The sequence below is a fragment of the Meriones unguiculatus genome, chromosome 4, assembly GCF_030254825.1.
Source record: "Meriones unguiculatus strain TT.TT164.6M chromosome 4, Bangor_MerUng_6.1, whole genome shotgun sequence".
Lineage (NCBI taxonomy): Eukaryota > Metazoa > Chordata > Mammalia > Rodentia > Muridae > Meriones > Meriones unguiculatus.
In genome coordinates, this window is record NC_083352.1 from 116,865,199 (window position 1) to 116,886,238 (window position 21,040).

Sequence of the window (21,040 nt, forward strand, 5' to 3'; positions counted from 1 at the left end):
TCCAGAGAGAAGTTAGGCACATGAGATAGGCCACTGTATTGGTGTAGCAAAGATTGGCAAATGCTGGGCAGGTCATGGGTACCTCCATCAGAATGTGGCACGAGGGGTTAAGGCATGTCCGGCACAATCCTGGACACTGGAGTTCTATCGCTGGAACATGTAAATGTGGAGGAGGGAACCAACCTTATAAAGTTGTCCCCTGTGCTCTGTGGCAGCCTTTCCCATTGCGTACGTGGTGTTGTATCACACTGGTCACTTCCGGCGACAGGTGCCTGCCAGGCCTATCTGCATCCTGTGAGAGCTGTGAGAGTGTGGCTGAGCCCTGAATCCCACGTGACTGTAGCATAGGCCTCGTGTTCCTCTTTGTTATGTTACTTTCCGCAGTCCACAGAAAGGCCTGGCAGTTAGTTCAGAGAGTCATATATTCTATGAAATGATCAAAAGCAAGATCATTGTAGTGACAGTTGCTTAAGCCTGCTGTATGAGTTCCTCTTCAATTTGCTTTTCATCATACTTTTCTTTTGAAAGTGAAAGGTGGGAGGTGAAGCCTTTGGAGTAGTCAGAGTACTTTCTAAAAGTATATGAGCAGAAGTTAAATTTTAATTTGGGTTAATAGAATTGGGTGTGTTCCTGTGTGTGTGTGTGCATGTGTGTTCATGTGTGTGTGCACATGTGTGTATGCATGTGTGTGTATGTGCATGTGTATATGTAACCATGAACATGCCTGATGCCATCAATTCATGGTTTATTTATTATCACTTAATGTACAAATGGACATACAATGATCTGGAATATTACAGCATGTAGATGAAAGGGATCTCATAGATAAGAATTCCCAAGAGTTCTAGACTATACAAACATTGATGTGAAATTAAAGGAGGGTATAAAACAGCTCTTAGTAATAGAGAAATATGTCTGGGGAGATTTTCCAGTGAAGTACTTGCCTTAAAAGTGTAAGGACTGGAGTGCGGATCATAAGAACCCATGTAAATGCCATGTGGGCATGGTTGCTTGCCTATAATTTTAGGCAGAAACTGGTGATCTGCAGAACACGTTGGCCATTAACACTAGACATGTCTATGAGTTCTGGGTTCGACTGAGAAACCTTGCCTCAATGGATAAGGTTGAAAAATACAGTTAAAGAGAATAGAGGATTCCTGACATCAGGCCTCCATGTGCATCTGCACCAGCACATACCAAAACATGCATGCACACACACAGGCATAATACACACATGCATACACACACACACACACACACACACACACGAAGTGGGGCAAAGGGAAATACTAAATAAAATAACAAAGAGATATTAATTAAGCTGCAAGGGAGGATATTTTCAGTCTCTGTTTCTAAAACAAAAAAAAAATATGATATTGTAAAGCTATTGGCTTTGAGAAATAACTCAGGGACAACATCCAGAAAATTAGAGAGAGGATAGTCACCGATGCTGTTATTATTCAGGATAATACAGTATTTGTAGTGGCTCTCAATTACTGGAAATTTTTTCCTTGCAATTCTTTTCTCATTGTAAATTCAGTGTCTATTCTGAGTTTACATTCTTTTTCTTAAAGATTTTGGTGTCTTTGGTAAAGATAAATGCTTTACCAAAATGTTTATTCTTCGGGCTTCACAAAACTCAAAATTCTTCTGGAAGAGTCATAGAATTACCTTCTTCTAATGAGAAGTCCACTCTGGGAAAGGTCCTGCTTGGGTCATGGGCTGGGCGGTGTGCACAAGCATGAACTCTGCAGGCTTCCCTTCACCCCCTGTATGTACTCTGCTTCCTGGCAGGGCATGTCACCATGTGAGTTTGCTGTTCTGGAGTCGAGTCCAGTTGTATCTGCTAATTGACAGGGCCCTAGAAGACCAGGGAGGGTTCCCTGCTCAGCCTTCTTCAGTCTTCAGATCTTTCCGTCTGCAGGAAGTGCTCATGGACTTGGTGGCTTACAGACCACACATCTCTTGTGCTGTTCTTTGAGCTGAGTCAGCCTCTCAGGGTGAACTCTACAAGGGTCATGGTTCCCTGTTGTTTGGCATATTGTGGCTGGTGCTTATCTTAAAAGCCACTTGGCTGTTTTGCCCTTTGTTCGTTTCAGCCAGTGCTGAGTTTGGAGGTCTTGACACGAGGGCATTTATGTTGCTCTCGATGCTGTGTTTTGCGTCTTATTTACTTTCCCTGAGATTCCTTCAGAATCTGCAAATTTTCACCTAATCCTGTCATCTTTTCATTTTATATCAGTTTCTCTCTGTGTCTATTTCTTCTTGTTTCAGCAAGAGTGTATATGTGTGTGCACATGTGTGTGGGTATGTTGGAATTTGCATGTATTTTCATGTTGAGGCCACAGGTAATCTTCAGGCACTTTTCCTCAGTTTACTGTTCATTTTGTGCTTGGAGACAGAATCCCTGGGTCTTTCACTGGCCTGGAACTCACCCAATTTAGCTAGGAAGACTGGCCAGCATCCCCACCTCCCCCCAGGGATCCACTGTTTCTATTTTCCCAACACTACGATTACAAGAGCACACCACCACATAGTTTTCTGTAGACTCTGGGGCTTGAAATCAGATCTTCAGGTCTATGCATCAAGCACTTGACTGACTGAGCTGCCTCCCTAGCCCCTTAATGAGGATGTGTAATGCTCTCTAGTTCAGGCTAGTGCTCTTTTCATTAAATGTCAACAATGCCTTTTCTCTTCTTTTCCTCCTAAATTCATTTGCATAATTTCTGATTCTTGTTTTCTTCCAAAAGATTATATTTCATAAGTATAGGTAGGAGAGATCAGGGGAGGAAGAGATGGAATCTAAATCAGCTCTTCTGTTGAGACCAGTGACATGATTGGCTTCCTAACTGTTAGATGTGGTGTATTTTCAAACATGGGTGTGGACAGTTTGGGAAAAACACACAGATAGTCTAGTTAGTTGTAGGCAGAGGTTTAATAGTTTACCTGTAGATTCTGACAAGGGTCTAACAGAGAAAGTTTGCCATTTGCATCTCAAAATTTGTTTCATCTTCTGTAATTGTATCATCTCTCCTCTCCATCTTCTTCCCTGTTTCACTGCTAAGCTAACTTCTTTTCAGGCTCTCTGAATGTTTTCCCCCTTTCCAGGAGTTCCGTGGCCATCAGAGCGAGGTTCTATGAGAGACAGCCAGGAGTTTCCAGCTGGGTCCATCTTCAACAGAATGTACTCAGCCAAGGTCGCACAGGCAGCTGGTAGCAAAGCCAAGTCTTTAATGCAGGGCTCCTTTCTCCCAGGCAAATCCTCAATCTTCAAGACCACCTGCCTCCTTGTCCTGTCAGGTCCTGAGTTATTATGTGATTTAGCAAGTGGCAGCTTTGGTAGAAGTTCATTTCTGTTTCAGAGTTTTTGCCCGAGGTGAAGTCATGTTGGCAGGGGCTGAACTTCTGCTTTGGGCCTTTGCAGATAAAAAAAAAAAAAAAAAAAAGCACGCACAGAGCTGGAAATTGCTAAGTGCTTGTTCTAGAGATGAGAAATGTGTTTGTGTGTCCTGGACATGAACTCTCAGGATCTGAGAGGCTGAGGTGGTGTGAGTTTGACGTACTGGCTCTGCTTTATGCTTAGGCACCTTATTGAGCAACCTACTTGCCTTTTGAAGTGCTCATCAAAGGCCACTTCTTTAATCCCTGAGAGAGTGCTTCCTTTTCATGGGCACCGGCCTCTACGAGTTTTTACCTCTGCAGACAACCAAAGTGTCAATATTTGAGAGTGGACAGGCTGGCTGGCTGAATGGAGGACAAGCTAATGTATTTGTCACAACAGTTAACCTCATCATCCCCGAGACCAAAATGTGTGAGTTGATCCACTACTGGCATCTGGGTGATTTAAGCTTCAAATTATTTAGGACCTTTTTATGCTCTTAAAACCCTTTATTCTACATTTGATGCTCATCTGAGAGGTCATGGTAGATGAATCCCATCTGGCTACCACAGGCTCATTTGCCAAAGCTGAACTGTTTGAAGGGGGTTTCTACAACCAATTATATTTAGCGTGATACCCAGACCTCAGTAAATATTTTATCTGGGTAGTGATCAGTTTGGTGATTTATGGAACTTCGAATGCTATTACCAGGCTTAATTAATGTCTAGGACCTTAGTCTTTACTTTAGGTAATTAAATGTTAATATACTTATAAAATTAAAGTACATGAACTGGTATCCATTAGACAGACCTTGCTATTTCTTAGGCTTCTGTATAGATGGCATCGTGAAATAGACACGTTATGCCATCTGGGGAAATAAACAGGCAGAGTAAGTGGGCATCGGGGATGTGGACTGGATTCTGAAGTTGTTAGGATCTGTTTCCTCATTTTCATAATGATTAATTCCAACACTGTGAGATGTCTGTTATGATCAGGTAGGACCATGAAAAATGCCTGGCTTGATGCTTGGACCATAAAATATGATGTTTAATAAAGGATCACTTTCCACAGTGATCTCCTTAATGGATTTATATTAAATATTGAAAGCATCCTGAGAAGAGCCCAAGCAGCCACCTCACTTGCTCTGTTTAGCTCTGTGCTTCACTGGTCTTCCCGGCTCAAATGGGAACGCTGTGGGAAATAAAGGGCCGTTCCTGTTTGTCTCTGCTTCTATCTCAGGTGCCTAAAGTACCTAACATACAGTAGACAGTCCACATAGCACTAATGAATGGAATGCACATGGGGGTTGAATAAATCCAGAGAGGGTTTTCTGAGGAGTGCAGATTTCCAAGCTGCCAGCCTCACTTATGTTTCTGCACCAAAGACACAGGATAGAGTCGACCGAGCTTGTGTTTGGGTTTCAACTGAAACTCAAGTTCTAATCTGGCTCTATCCCTGTAAGGTAGATAGACACAAGAAAGTCATTTAACCACTTTCCAACTCAGACTTCCACTTTGCTAAACTGCCTTAAGTTTCAAAGATCAAATCAAGAGTAGTTCTCAAGGCTGGATTAACATAGTCCTTATAAAGAGCTTGTAGGGTGGCCACAGATGGCTCATTTTCCCAGAGTAGAATTTGAGATCTCTTTAAATGATCTGAGGGTAATCCCTACTGGGGACTCTCAATTCAGAAGCCACCCTTGCCAGGAATTTTCCCACCTCCTTCTGCTCCTCACTGGGTCCCAACTTCTGTTCTCTGTGTTTGCTTCCGGGTGATTCATCAGTCACCCCTTTCATTGTGGTGACTACACACTGAAAAAGAAGCATCCTTGGGAAGAAGTGTTTCTTTTAGTTTACAGTGTGAGGGCACACAGTCTATCACTATAGGAAAGAAGTAGAGGGTGGGCAGGAAATGGGGCCAGGCTATAAAAACTCAAGGGCAGAACCAAGCTACATACCATTATCTTTACTAAGTTTTGTCTCCCTGATATTTCATCATTCAGTCATTAATTTACTCAGTGTTGCTTGTGCTTCCCTCAAACTACAGGATAAGTCCTGTATTCAGTGTATGAATAAAAATGAACATATGTTTCCTACCTTAGACTGGTGGAGTTCCTGTTGGGGGAGAGTAAATGAGTGTAGCTAGGGCACAGAGGCAGCAGCCTTACCCAGCATAAACAACGTGGAATAATTAGAGCAGCGAAGAGGCTGTCTTTGAATATTTGAGAAGTCTTCTCTGGGAATTTGAATTTTGACGGGAAATCATTTGGAGTGAGCCTCAGGAAGCTTTGGTGTGGGGATGATCTGAGCTGGAAGAGCTAGAGATGCAAAGATCCTGAGAGCGCCGAGATCTTGGCTTCAGAGTCTAAAGATTTCTGATGTTGTGACTCCTCCTGGAAGTCATGAGCATCAGTGTTACCTCACCTTTGGGGTCAGGTGAGGATCTTACCCCAAAGTATAGAACATTTTCTCCCTGAGATGGGGACAGGTCTTCTCTGTCCTTCGCTGTAGAAAATCACTGTTGTGTGGGAAAAGATCAAAGATGCTTTTCTGGCAGCTGAGTGGGCAGAGGTCTGGCAGGGTCCAGGGCTTCTGGGTTCTGCCCTAGCTCTGACTGCTTCTTTTTGTAGCTTTTGCCCTTTGTTTACTCACTTGTAAAAATTAGGAGCTGGGTCAGGTGAGCCTTTAGTTTTTATTTTTGAGAGGGCAGTGGAACCCTTGTGTCTACTCCCATGCAGAATGAATTGATGGTTGGTTGGGGCTACTTTTTTGGCTGATTGGATTCTGTCACTCGCCCTCCATTTGAGCCTTCCTTACCTGTTTTGTCTGAAGGTGACTCTTCTTTCCCTAAGCCTTGTCTTCTTGCTGATAGGTTGAGGCTGAGAGCAGGCTTTCCAAATTCTTTATCATAATATTCTCTGGCCATAGACCATCACAGTATCCATGTACAAACTGGTACCCAGGAATCTTGGGCATGAGAGAAGGAAGAGATCTGCTGCCACATGATACTATTGGACAAAGGCCAGGCAGTCCATATAAAGAAATTGGTTGAAGGCTCTTCCTTCTAGCAACTCTGGGTATTATAAAAGGGGATACAGTCATGTTTGGGAGGGTTCAGAAGTCAAGGGATCCTGGGAGAGGGCTTGCTTACAGCATCTCTGTACAGATGGAGAAGACAGGTTACAGGTGAAGGACATGGATACTTTGTCCTGTCTGAGGTCATCCAGTAGCAAGTTCTGAGGGTGCTGGGGGTTACTGTGACACACAGACAGACTCGGATATGGCTTCCGTAATGCTTTGCTTTAAAATATTTTACAAGGTGAATACATGCAAAGCATTTAAACTTTCTGTTTTGAATTCATACATGGAGATGAAATATTCATGTATCAGGTACTTACTACTGTGTGTTAGGTGTTATTCTGAGTCTTTATAGGTATTAAGTTCATCCAGTCCTCATAACAGTGCTAGGAGGTGTAGTCTATGAGTGCCTTAGGCTTATAGATGGGGAAAGCGAGGCACATGGAGTTTCCATTGACCTACGTCATACAGTTAGGTAAAACAGAAGAGTTTAATGGCTGGCTCAAGGATCCAAGCTTTAACCATCCTCTGTGTCATGTGTCACTGAGCCGAAGGCAGCCTTCTTCAATGAAAGTCTGTTTGTGACTAATCTCTGCACTCATCTTCACACAAGGAAACCAGAGCGCAGCAGAAAGGTACAAGAAGGCTGATTCCAGTTCGAGGACACCACAGCCTCTGTTTCCCTATGGTTTTCCCATGATGCTCTGCTGCCTTGATTTGTAAACACACCGCTGGTCTCAAAGACACTCAGCAGCAAGTTCTTTATTCTCCCTTGAAACCTCCTGGCTAGCTCCTACCTTTGTTGCTTTCACTCCTAGATAGAGCATAGCGGGACATATTGCTGCCCAGATGCTCACAAGGAAGAACCTGTCGATCAGATCAGACACTATTTTCCTGTCCTTCGGGGAATGTCCAAGCCATTGGGGAGGCAGTATCTTACTTATAATAAACCCACCATCCAGAGGCCTCCCTCTAAAACATCTTTTTTTTTTTTTTCCTATTAGGACTATTGTTTCTATCTGTTTAGTCCATGAGTATTTGACATTGGATGACTTTATAAAACATTCTACTAATTGGATTTGTTAAAGCAAATAAATCAAACACTAATTGGAACGTGCCCTGCCATTATTTTTGCTTACTGAATTAGATATAATGGTGTGAAGGCCTTCTTATCATATTTGTGCACTTATTTAAACACCCCCCTGGCACACACTTCTGCAAATTCAATTAGATATTCAAAAAAGAAATTCAATTTATGCAAGGCTGGTTTGCATTCATTCCGGGGGCAAGACTGGGCTCCCCACGACACGCTGCTCACGATTAATAAGCCCTACTTAGATCCTGCCCAGCCTTCTGAGCATCTGTCAGCACAAGGGTAGAATATGAATGACTCGGGGGCTGGAGCTCTTTACAAAGTGTGTATCCACAGAGCAGGGTTTGTTTCCTGGGCCTGCACACTGTGGTCACTCAGGCCCCAGTGGCTTGTTTAAGGCGCCACCACTGCCCTCTCGATTTCCTAGTTGTACCACATGGTACTCTGTACTGTAGTTTTGTGCTGGTATCGCAAAGTTTATAGCTGAGCCTTCCTCGGAATTTGCCTTGGTTGGCTGACAAGGTGTGATTAGAATTCAGCTGAGCTGTCCATCTGGTACTGTGTAAACCTTCTGCCCTCACCTCTGTCTTCTCATCTATAGCAGCACCAGCTTCTCACCCATAAGGTGCATTTCTAAGTCTGGGGCATTAGAGGTCTTCACTCCTATCAGTCCCTTTCCCTAGGGCTGGACGGCTGGATGACATCAGAAGACACCGGTCACATCTTTCCACTTCCCAGAGAAACGAAGAATCGTACTACCTCTAAAAAATGGGAAGGGAGTGTCAAAATCAGATTGCATCAGACACCCAAGTAGCAACACTCATGTGGATATATCGGCACTCAGTGATCCTGTTAACACTGGAAACGTCCATGTCACTGAATTAAGATTGCAGTTTACACTTCAAACATGAGTCTTCTTTGTTTGTTTTTTATAGTCCATAGATGATGATGGCGTTTGCACTTTTAAACAGTTAGAAAGATAAAGGAATATTATCTTGTTACAGTGGATCGTATACAATTTTAGGCATAGGGAGCTTGGGTGTGGTAGTATAAAATCTGCAAACCTGGAACTTGGGAGGCAGAGGTGGGAGGACTGCTGAGGTTAGTCTGAATTATCTAATAAGAGCCCGTCTCAAATAGAACATGGTCATCCATCCACCCATCCATCCATCCATCCATCCATCATTTATTTATTTGTTTGTTTTGAGAACACAACCGTGCTTGTTCATTACACTTCCATACTACAATGGCTTGCTGAGTACCAGCAACAGAATTTGGGGCCACTGTGATAAGTACAACTATGAGGCAGTCCCCAAGATTCCTGACCACTGATACATCCCGCCGAGAGTCCCCATCCCCCGCACGGCAGTGTGCACACAGTGGGCTTGCTTCACACCTTGGTTCTGTTACTGAGAAAGGTGATAAACTGTCAGATGTAGCTAAGGCCCCAAATCATTTGACAATAGGTAGAGTGATAGTCTTGGATGGCTCTTCTCCAGCGGAAGAGTCCTTCAGGAGAATGAGGCCCAGATTCAAGGAAGAGGTTGAAATAGAAGGCTCAGGCTGGGGTCACGTGGCCAGGAATTGTGTGTAGCTTCAGTGGACTGAGAGAGGCTGCTGGGTATAGCAAACAAGAAAAACAGGACCTCAGTTCTGCAATGTAAAGAACTGGATTCCACCGAAAGTCATGTGAGTTCTAAAGAAAATCTCAAGGTCTAAAACCTTCTGTGGGTACCTGGTTTCTATCCTGGGAGAAGGAAAACAACACCTCTGCTTTGCCTTACATTGCATTTGTGGTAATTCACTGTGAAGTGATAGGAAAGGAATATGCTGCCATGGACCTCATTTTCTCCTCCTCAGTCTTGTGTTGAAATCCATATGTGGAAGCCCTACTTCTAGCATGACTGAATACAGAGTCCATGGAAAGGTTAGATGGGGTCACTGGGACAAGGTCAGAGATCTTTGGGCTGAGAAGAGACCCCAGAATAATGCTATTTTTTTTGCAAGTACACTAAGGAAAGGCTATATGAAGATCTCTGAGAAGGTGGTCAACTACAGACTAGGAAATGATCACCACGACCCACCTACCAGACCTTTGAGTAGACCTTTTGTTTTAGAGCTGTGAATGAACAAATGTCTATTTCATAGGACTCAGTTTATGGCATTTTGTTATGGCAGCGTGAGCAGGCTAATGCAACCCACAAAGCTGACAGTATTTGCTCCTTAGAAAATTTACTTTATTGGGAAAGTTAGACACACGTTTCCAGTTTAAAATAATAAAAATGAGATAAATGGCTCATTAGCTAAAGAGTGCTTTCTGTTTTTGCAAAGGACTTGCATAGGGACTCACATCTACCTTTAAGCCCTGCTCCAGCGGATCCAATGCCTGCTTCTGACTTCTGCAGCCACCACACACGTATTATGTGCAGACATTCATGCAGGCCCGCCTACTTACATATAAAATAAAAAGGAATCTTAAAAATTAACTATTTAGGTCATCACTCTCTCTTTTACTGGTTCCCTCTAACCATGTTGCGGTGGCTTGAGTAGGCTGGCCTCCATAACTCATGTGTTTGAATGCTCGGGCCATAGGGAGTGCCAGCACTAGGAGGGGTGGTATCATAGGAGCAAGTGTGGACTTGTTGGAGAAAGTGTGTCACTGTGGAGATGGGGCTTTGAAGTCTCACCGATGCCCAAGCAATACCCAGTGTGACACACAGTCTCCTTCTACTGCCTGCAAATCCAGAGGTAGAACTCTCAGCACCTTCTCCAGCGCCATGTCTGCCTGCATGCTGCCATGCTCCCCGCCATGATGATAATGAACTAGTCCTCTGAAACTGTAATCCAGCTCTGATTAAATAATTTCCTTTATAAGAGTTGCCTTGGTCATGTTGTCTCTTCACGGCAATAAATCCCTAACTAAGACCCATGCATTCTTGCTACATCTTGAGTCTGTACAGCTCATTTAGTGTTTAGTGTGGGCTATCTATACATCAGTGAATGATACAAGAAGCTGGTACCATCTTCCAGCAAGGTACCTTCCTGCTTGATTCTGAGCCCCCAACTCCATCTCCGACCCTACCCCCTGCTCTATGCTCTCCATGGCAAGCTGAAGCTGCAGAGCCCACTCCTGTGCCTTGATCTTTGGACTTGAAGACTAGCACATTGTGGGCCTGAGCAGTGAGTGATTTGGGAACAGAGGACTTGCAGACTGGCTCAGGACTGAGGAAGAGCTATGTAGCTACCTCAACCAGTTCCCTTTAAAGAGGGGTGTTAATTGCTATGGTGACCTAGTATAATGGGTTAAGGGTGTGTGTAGACTGAGCTAATCTGGTTTCAAAGTCAAGCTTTGCCACTTGAGATTTGTGTAATCTTGGGCAACAGTTTTAGAGCATGCTATGTGTTAGTTTCTTTGCGCATGTCATGGCTCTCCGTGATCATGTCTGATGCAGACAATGACTGTGGTAATTAAATGATTATCAGAGGTAACCAGCACCAAGCTTGGCATAGAGTGCTATGCTCAAATTGGCATCTGTTCCATAGTTTTCTCCTCCTGTCCTTTTGCCCTGTGTCTTCATTCCCTGAGCCTAGCACATCGCTGATCAGTTGAGTCCTTAGCTGGCACATCTCCCCTGCACCTGTTGCTACCACTTTCATTTCTCCTGCTGTTGCTTCTAGTCCTATCTGCCACCTTACCTCACCTTCTTCTCTCTTCCAAAGGGGCCTGACAGATTCTCCTTAGCTCATGCGCTGGCTTCCCTTCTCTCTCAATTTGACATCTCTACCTCTGTAGAATTGGGATAAATACTCTAAAAAGGCCCAGCCCAACCTCGGAGTCCTCAGTCCCTCCCATATTGGAAGGCTCACCATGTTCACTGTGACTCCTAAAAGAAAGGCACAGATGGACTACAATCCCTTCTGAGGGCTCCAGTCTGGCACGTCACCATGAATAAGGTCCGTGCCAATGTGTTCAACCACTCACTGAATAAAGTCGAGCCATGCCGTGGCTTGATGTGACTCACATCCTGGGTCAGACTTGTCTTCTGAGATCCATGAACATGATGGTCTGTGGCGTCATAGTATGTTCTGTTTTGGTTATATAGGCCAGCTATTTCTTTGCCTCCTCCATGCCAGATCACCTAGTTTCTGGCCATGTTTGTCAACACTGTGAGTTCTCCATCAGTAGTACTTACCATGAAGCATAAAAACTGAAGACAAATCTGTACCTTTTTAAAAATAATTTTCTTTTTTTTATGTTTGACCTAGTTTCCTATCTCCTCTTAGCTTCATGGCTGGATATTAAAGGCACCGCTTTCTATTCTAGAAGCAGCAGGGTGAGTCTGAATATGGAGTATTCTAAAAGAGGCTGTGCTGGAGCACTGGAAAGCGGCAGTTCCCCGATGCCAGGACTAATGTCCCGCCCGCTCTGCTCCATGTGTCTGAGCTGTTTTTAGGGGTCTGCGATGCTGTACCTAAGATGGGATAGAGAACGTGAAGACAGATAGCAGCATATAAACAGCTGTTGATAGAAAGGGGTGTCTCTCTGTTGCTATCGACAACTGTGATGTCATGCTTTTTCTCCAGCTGTGTAAAATGAGTTCTACAATGAGATTCCATGTAGAAAGGCAGAGAGCAGTGCTTATCTCCTAGAGCAAGAATTGACAGGTTACACTCCCTGGGCACAATGTGGCTACCTCCATGATTCTGTATAAAGTCTCAAGGGAACACAGCCACACCTACTTGATTCCACACACTCACTTGTTTCCATGTTGGCTATGTTTGCCTTTTTATGACAGGGGCGGGACTTAGCAACTGTGACAGAGACCATGCAGCCACAAGGCTGAAGAGATTTACTATTCGGTCCTTTGTAGAAAAGTTTGCTGAGCCCCGTCTTAGAGAAGGGTGTTGAGGTTTTCTGCTTTCTTATCCAAACAGATTTGCATATAATTCCATACAACTCACATACAGTGCCTGGATCATGCCAGAAAGTAACAAATCTTTCGTCCCCCTTCTGAACTTAATTCTGCTCTGGAATACATAGGATCATATCTGAGAAATGCAGAGGCAGGCACATTTATATTTTTATTGAATTCTATTCCTCTCTCATTTTCAAAAGAAGAGCTCATGTTTTAAAAAAAAATTCTGATTGGCACTATAAACCTTATTTATGCTTTAATGTCTCCTAAAGTATGTATCCTGCACTATGCTTACTCCCTTACAGATGCTGATAAGCTATACATTACCAAATCCAAATGGATTTTCAAAATCCAATTTCCTTGCTACAGTCTTCCATTTCTCTGTTGACTTTTTATGTTTGACTTGCATCAGAGCATCTGGGGATTTTGCCACTTTTTGACCTCAACCTGCCCAGTGAAATAGCTCATCTGTTCAAGAACAGAGTCCTTGGGTGGTGGTTGCCTTTCCCTGTCCTCCTGTGATTCTCTAAGTCTACATCAGGCTAGATGGCGCTTCTGGAAGCAGCCTGAGCTAGTTCCTGGGGTGGAGGTAGAGACAACAGTGTCATTTCCTCCCTAAATGACTCTGCTAAGGTTGACATCAGTTACCTGACACCACAGGCTCCCTATGTCTGAATGAGGTCAGCATCCAATTGAGTTTCTTTGGGGATTCTTTCCAATCGTATGTCTTCCTTAAGTGGCCTGCCACAAATACCTACAGAGATGGCTAGGTCCTTTGTGTTATGGTTTCTAGGGAAGACAGATAGATGCGATTTTTGGATGATCCACATCACTTATAAAATGTCTTAAGGCCATGGGGATTGGGTGAATGTTTCCTGCTCAGGGTTCAAGGGGGCTTGAGTTTCTTCTCTTCTCCTTTCATGGTGGCTCATTTCTCTTATCCTTTCAGAGTGTCCATGGCACCATGGCTTATTGCCATTTCTGCATCTCTGTGGCCCATGGAGGTTTCTCTTTACTTCTGATTCTCTAGGATACTTAGATTGTATGACGAGAATGTTCCTCGTGGTCATCTTGTTCCCATATACCAGGAACTAAAGGCTCAGACATGAGAATGGGTGTGGATCTACATCATCTCGAGTCAGTCTCAAGTGCGTGACCGTGCTGATTCTTCATTTGTGGTCTGAGAGGAAGAAAATCATCCTCAAGTATATTTTTTCCTTAGTAGTTTTAAATACGTTATATCTGCATCAAGCTATATGAGCAGGGAGCAGGTATCTGTATGAGCTGGTATCAGGCCACAGTGGTTTGTTTTTCTTGATATGTGTGTTTTGGTGATGCTATCAATTTATATTGAGAAAGATTATGAGAAACAGTCTCATGAGACTCGCCATGCACTGCTTGTGTGGATGGAATTTCAGATAGGGAACCTCATTACGGGACATGAGGTTCATCACAGATATTCCTGCAGAGGCTCTTGTCTGATCTGCCCATGGATTGGTTGTCATTTTCTTTGAACAGTTTGGCTTGTATTATAAGAACACAGTGTCCAGTACCTGGGAAACTTTCCCTATTGACATAGGGAGCCAGGAGCTCGGAGTCAGGCACATGACCACATTTGAACAGATGGACATGTGGGAAATCAAAGCATGGTTCTACAGCTCCCTCCTTCCCTGATTGCTTTTTCTTTTTCCTGCCCTCAGTGCCACCACACTGCACATCCAGCTTCTGTGCTTATCAGTCTGATGCAGCTGGATGACGAACAGTTAGACAGCATCTCTTAAATATGCTCCGCATTCTAGGTTTTGCACAAAGCACAGATGGGAACTTAAATTCCACCAGTCATATTTCTTTCTAAGCTGAGAATCTGGTCACTCTGTGGAATAGTCCTAACTGTATGCCTGGCTGAGATGCTGACGTGTATGTCATATGCAGACTTGAGTGCAGAATAGGACCTGTATCTAGATCTCTGTTGTGCAAAGACATTAAATATATTCATAAGCCATGGCAAATGCTGGCAGAAAGTAGGGTCTGAATATCCCAAGAAAAGAGTAGCTCAAGATAGAATATGGCTCTGCCTTTCATTACTCTAAACAAGTTCTCCTTTTTTTTGGACTCACTTTGTAGACCAGGCTGGCCTCAAACTCACAGAGATCCACCTACCTCTGTCTCCATGAGTGCTGGGTTTATAAGCATGTGCCACTGCACCTGGCAGCAAGCTCTTCTTGTGTGATCCTTCTGCTTCCACTCCTTCCTTTGATTGCTACCACCTGCAGCCTCAGCCATGAAGGCCCTTGCAACATCAGAGGAACTGAGGACTGTGTGTCAGAGATTCTGTATGTAGCACCTGTTGCTGAGAGGTTGGCACAGGGGGTGGGCCATTGTAGTGTGGATCTGATTTCAGTTCATGGTTAGACATCTTGTAGCACTCCAATTTAGTGGATCTCTCACCCACTCCCACTTGCCATCTCTGTAGTGCATGCTAACATTAGTAATTACCCTCTAACTTGCTTGTTTGCTGCAGGTCAGCCTCACAAAGTTTCATGGGTTTCTCTAGCAGCCACGGTGTAACTAGTGCCAACTCTGTATCCATTCTTTAACAAGTCATTGTTGAATTAGCAAGTAACTGTGGGAAAGCAAATAGTTTTCTCTCCTCCCTCCTACCAGTTGCTTCCCATCCTCTTTTGATCAGAAATTTCCCACTGGCCTCATTGCAGATTTCAGTTTTTATTATTACTTCTTGGACTTCTTTACTTTTTTGTTCTTCTTAAGATGTTTGTATAATTCATTTTCTATTTCATGCAAAGCACTACTCAACTCCTATACCTCCCAATGGGTTTGGCCCTCTATTGCTCATCCCAGCATTCACTGGGGTTCTGTCATAATGTGCTCAAGTTGACTATAATAGAATACCTTCAGCTGGGTGATTTATGAACAATACCAAAAAATTTGCTCACAGTTCTGGAGACCTCGAAGTGTACAATCAAGGCAGCAGCTGATGCAGATCTGAGAGAAGCTTGTTCTCCATAGATGCCTGCATTTTATTTTACTTTATTTATATTTCATTAGTTTAATTCTCATATAAAATAATAGATTGGATTATAACATTTTCATATCTACTTTGTTCTCATTGATCTTCTTCCCTCTCCCTCTCCATCCCTCTGTTCATCTCCTTCTGCCATCCTTCCTCATAAAAGACCCTCTGCTTTCATGTCATATGTATTTTATTATCTTCTTGGCCTTTCCTCTTTCACAATTCCTCACTTGGTAGAAGGGCTGAGCATGCTCCCTGGGGACCTGAAACCTCTACATGACAGCCAAACCCTCATAACCTAATCATTTTCACAAAGTTCTCTTCTCTGAATACCACTTCCTCCCAGTTGGGTTCCAACATAGGAGTTGGAAGAGGGCATAGACATGTGGCCTTCAGTGCATGTGGCTCAACCTGTGATTGGGGCATATGGGTCTTTAGGGGAGAGCAGGGAGCTGAACACCAAGGAAACAGCACAGTGAAGAGATGGGATGGGATGTAAGTGGGTTTGGGTGATCAGCCAGGAGGCCACTGTAGGCTCAGGCCAGTAGGTGTCAGATCCTTTTGTGGATCAGGCTGTGCTTCTTTGGAATATCCTTCTTCCTGTCTTTCAGCTGTGAAAATGTCCTCTCCTCCAGGGCTCAGTTCATTCTCCCCTTCCCTCCCTTTTTCAGAATAGTGGGCTCCTGCTTCTTTGGTCACAGCAGCAATCCTAGTTGGTGCCTCCATTTTAATCCTCTGTCTCTTTCAATGTCACCTTGAAAGTATATGCTAAGTTCATCCTTGCCAAAGTCAAAGGGACACAGCGTAACGTCCAATGATGATGGTTTAAACGTTGAGGGAGAATCGAGTAACACTCACTGTTGACTTTCTCTTCTTTCAAATGCATGGGTGTCTAATTCCTCATCAGTTTGTTCTTCAAACTCCACGAAGCACGGGTTTCAGTTTACTGGTACAGTGAAGAAGGTGGGGTATCCAGAGTATGCCCTTTGCTTGCTTTTCATAGTCAATTCACCTAACGACACACCATAAGGTAGATGTTCCTTTCCACGTTACAGGTGGGGAAACCGAGACCCCCAGGGGTGAACCAGGTGACCCAAACTCATGGCTTTGCACAGCTGAGGTGTGCTGTAGCCCTGCTGGACTCTGCAGCTTCCTATACTTTCTGCAGCATCCCAGCACCCCTTGCCTATTGCAGGAAGCAATTACAGAGGCATGCCCTGGCATTCATTCCTCCTACTTAGAATGAAAGGTTGCTGTTTACTTTCTCAGGAAGGAAGATTGAAATCAATGTAACTAGCCTTATTAACTTTCTTAAATAGGGGGGCTTGCAGATGCCAGCGCCTTTCCTGGGAGCATTAAAGCAAATATAAAAATCCAGTTTGCCTGCTTTTGTTTTTTATTTTTCCTCCAATACCTCTCGAGAGTTTAAGATTCAAAGCTGTAAATGGAGAGCTGATGGAGCAGGGGTAATGAACCAAGATTCCTGTGTGGGGCTGAACTTACCTGTCTCTCTTTTGTCTGCAGGTGGCTGTTCTTTTGATGAGCACTACAGCAACTGTGGGTATAGTGTGGCTCTGGGAACCAATGGGTTTACCTGGGAGCAGATTAACACGTGGGAGAAGCCAATGCTGGACCCAGCTGTGCCCACAGGTATGTGATCCATCATGTTTGGGGCTGAGATGGAGGTGGCTGTCTTTTGCAATGGCTCATGGGGGAAGGACCTTCTTATGGATTGAACTGTCTGAGAGGACAGTAGGTTGATGTATAGGTGGTGAGTTTCCCATCCTTAGGGGCATTTAAGCAAGGCTGAGTGAACTCCTTCGTTTGGAGGGAGAGTCGCAGGTTATCAGGATCTGAATGCCTTTGGGATTTCCTTTTACTCTGAGACTTTTAAACTCTGTCTATACACAGAGTATCACTAAGTTTTGCTCTGGGGCCAGACGGTAATGGCATTTTAGAAAGAGACAAGTTCATTCCTTTCCTCTATGCCATATGAACATGGATTGTATAAATACATCAGGGGATTTCCATTGCCATATTATTACCGCTTTGATGAGTGTCCTGACATCCAGAATGCCAAGCTTATTTAACCAGTGTAAATTCTTGATGGATGCCTGCGTGAGGCAGGCCTGTGAGAGAGGCACCTGCTGGGTCTTAGGGGATATGCTCGGAGGAGATGTACACATACTCTAGGAGAACACTGTCAGAGTTGGTGAATCAGGCAAGGCATATCAGCAATTTTCCCTGAATGTCCTACAGTGAAAGTTAAGATCACTCTTTTGAACAGTGGGAAAGTCAGCTGGCTATAGGACATGAGCGGGCATTGTCTGTGGAGGCTTCCTGGCCAGTAACTCCCGGTATCTCTCACACCATCTTGTATTCCATCAGCCCCTCTTCTTTGATAGTTCCCTCTGGCCTTAAACACTAGTGTTCTTTGGGCTTGCTCTGTGCTATCCTCATGGTTGGCCACACCAACCCCATTGCTTCAGGTTCTATCTGAAGACTATTACGATCTGTGACCCCCTCAGCCATGCCCTCTTGTCCAACTCTGGGGAGAGGGTTTCTAGGATGTTAATAAGTGGAGGCAAAGAGGATACTCAGAAGAATCTTGGAGGAGGAAATTTTTTCTCTGACATTGTGCTTGGTTCCAAAGCAGGAGGTCCCTGGTAATATTTTCCCTGGTTTGCCCAGTTTCTTTTCCTAGACTCTCATTTTCTGGTGCAGACCACTGCTGCCTCTCTCTTGGGTATGTGGAGACCTTTCTAGCTCCTTGTCTCATTCTTTTGAGTTTAATCTCCATCCAGAAGCCAGAGAGATTCTGCTGGAATATGGGACTGACCATTCCCTGTTGCCCCACTTCATCCCTGTCCACCCTCTGTGTTGAGGGTTTCTGAAGTCTTCTGCTGCTCTGAGAAGACCAAGAGTCCCTTTCTTCCCTCAAGACTTTCACAGTTTATCTCACCTCAACTTCCACCCTCACTGGTTCTGCTTCTTCTGAGCTTGCTTCCACATTGGGTCTTAGAAGTTGCCAGAAAATTCTTATTCCCCTGCCTCAGGAACTCACCTACAATAGTCCCAGGGCTTACTCCGCTCTGTGCTCTGTGCTTCTGTCACTACTCTCCCTGTTCAGTTTGGAGTGACTCTTGGTAAAAATCCTCACTGCATTTGCCAGGTTTGTCCCTCACATATATTGTGACTAACATCTCTCAGATGAGAAACCCATGTGACTGAGGACCACAATAGCCCTGTTCACAGCATCATCTTCATCACCTGTGAGATGCAGTGCATCCATGATGTGCTGGGAGGGTGCATGGATGGATCCCTTACTTGAGGTTATTAATGAAGTCATGCATGACAATTTAAAGGCCTTTGGCACCCTGCTTCCTAATCACACACTGATTCCCTTCCCATTATCCTTCCCAATAAAGAAAACCAAGGTACTGGACAGCAACCAGGTTGCTGCCTTCTCCTTCCCTCCCATTTCTCATCTCTAAGGCATGATGATTGCTTCTAATCTTAATTTTCTCAGCCCCTTATGATAGCGGAGTGTCATTTCGTAAATATTGGATCATGCTAATACAATCTTCTGAGCATTCCTAATAGAGGCATTTGATAGTGATCGCTGAAATGAGTCTGTCAGGGGCTCCTATGGATCTCAGCAGCTCCATGTGCTGCTCAGGCTGAGAGGCATGGAAACGAATTTGGATTAGGAGAAACTGTCCTCGCGGGCAGGCAGCGGCTGAAATCTTACTCATGTTCTGAAGTCCAGCAGTTTCCCTCTCTTCTGCAATCTAGCTTGAGTATGTTTATTCAGATGTTCAGCACTGTTTATTGATCCTCTCCGTGCAACAAGCTCCGTGTTACATTTGGCCTGAGTGAATCGGATCATGTCACTTTGGAGTTTAATCTCTTTAGTGGCTTGGCCTTTAAATAAACTATGATTGACATACCATTAGGCCTATCCAGTCCTGGGCTATCTAGTGTCTTTTTCACATCCTATTTCTTACCTCTCAGTGCTCTGGATATCCTGGCTGCTTTTGGTGATTGGACATGTCATATTCTTTCTGGACACAGGACCTTTGAACATGCTCCTCCTGCTCACTGGAATGCCTCTCTCTACCCTTGGCCATTTTCTTCATGCATCATCTCATGTAACTTCCCACAGAAACCTTTTCTCGCTGCAGAGCTGAAGAAGGTTTTCTCAGTTGTCTTCTTACAGCATGCAATTCTTTTTTTTCAAAGCTCCTGTTATAGACACAGTGTTAGCTTTGTAACTGCTGCAAGAAAACAGCTAAGAGAAACAACCAAAAGGAAGAAACAGTTATTTGGACTCATGAATTTGGAGAGTTCATGACAAGGTGGGGTGGCTCCATGGCTTTGGAGCTGAGGTTCAGAAGAATATCATGACAGCAAGGGTATGAGAAAGAGGATCTCTGACTGCTTGGAAGCCAGGAAGCAAAGAGTCAGAAAGAAAAAGAGACATATCCTTTAAAGCCATGTCTTCAGTGATTTTTGTCCTCTAGTCTGACTCTGCTTCCTCAGTTTTTTTTTTTCTGTTTCCTGGTAGTCCATTTAATAGTTAATCTATTAATAAATGAATCCATTGGTTAGAGCATTCTAACTTCTTCAAATTTCTACTTCTGAATGTTGCACTGAGGACCAGTCCTTAAACACATGAGTGTTCTAGGGGATATTTCAGATCCAAACTACAGCACCCATGACAGATCAGCCCTCTCCAATCTTATGCCAGAGCTGAGCGACGCTGGCAGCTGGATACTTCTTTTCTCACTTTTCATTGGAAAACCCATGTGAGGGCTCCCCGGGGATGGCTAGACTAGTGCGAACTGTCTGGCGGAGCAGGCCTCAGGCAAGCTGCCCCTGCACTCTTTTCTGGTCCTTGAATTGTTTGGGAACGGGTAAGATCTTGAGCCTCCCTAAGCTCACTAGTAACCAGTGCTACTTCATATAGGGGAAGCTCCTAGCAGCTGGTCTGGTATGAGTCAGATAGGCCAGAAGAGGTTTCTCAATTCCCAACATGCACTGCTGTAGCTCAGCTCCCTGAATCCAGTACTGCTCCGCCAGCCCCACCCCGTGTCACACACTTCCTCATTGTTTTCCATGCAAAAGTCCTTGGGCAAGCATTCCAGGCTTCATACCTGCTCTTCGCACCTCGTGTCTGTGGTTTTATCACAGGGGAATAGAATAAGAGGTACAACACCCACAAAAGCACTCGCTAGGGCACTGTCTTATCTAACTGTGGCTGTCACAGGGGTGTGTGTGTGTGTGTGTATGTGTGATGTGTGCAGGCCAGTAGATATACATTGGTATGGTATGTGTACACATGCCTGGAAGTCAACCTCGGGCATCTTCCTCATCTGTTCTCCACCTTGTGTTCTTTTAAAATAGGATCTATTTCTTTTGCCTGGTCAGCAAGCTTCAGGCATCAGCCTTTTTCCACCTTCCCAGCACTGGGCACATGCCAACTCACTGAGCTATTTTACATGGGTTTTAGAGCTCCATCTCAGAGCCTCATGTTTCTGGTCC

At 44.3% G+C, this 21,040-nt stretch overlaps 1 protein-coding gene across 18 annotated transcripts in view; it reads left to right on the plus strand.

Annotated features, from left to right (window-relative positions):
- Positions 1–21,040, plus strand: part of Ptprt (protein tyrosine phosphatase receptor type T) — a 1,127,865-nt gene that overhangs the window by 272,482 nt on the left and 834,343 nt on the right. For all 18 annotated transcript variants that reach the window (XM_060382888.1, XM_060382893.1, XM_060382885.1 and 15 more), the window contains exon 2: positions 17,021–17,146. In XM_060382888.1, the coding sequence (XP_060238871.1) occupies positions 17,021–17,146 (126 nt within the window). The remainder of the gene's footprint in view (positions 1–17,020; positions 17,147–21,040) is intronic.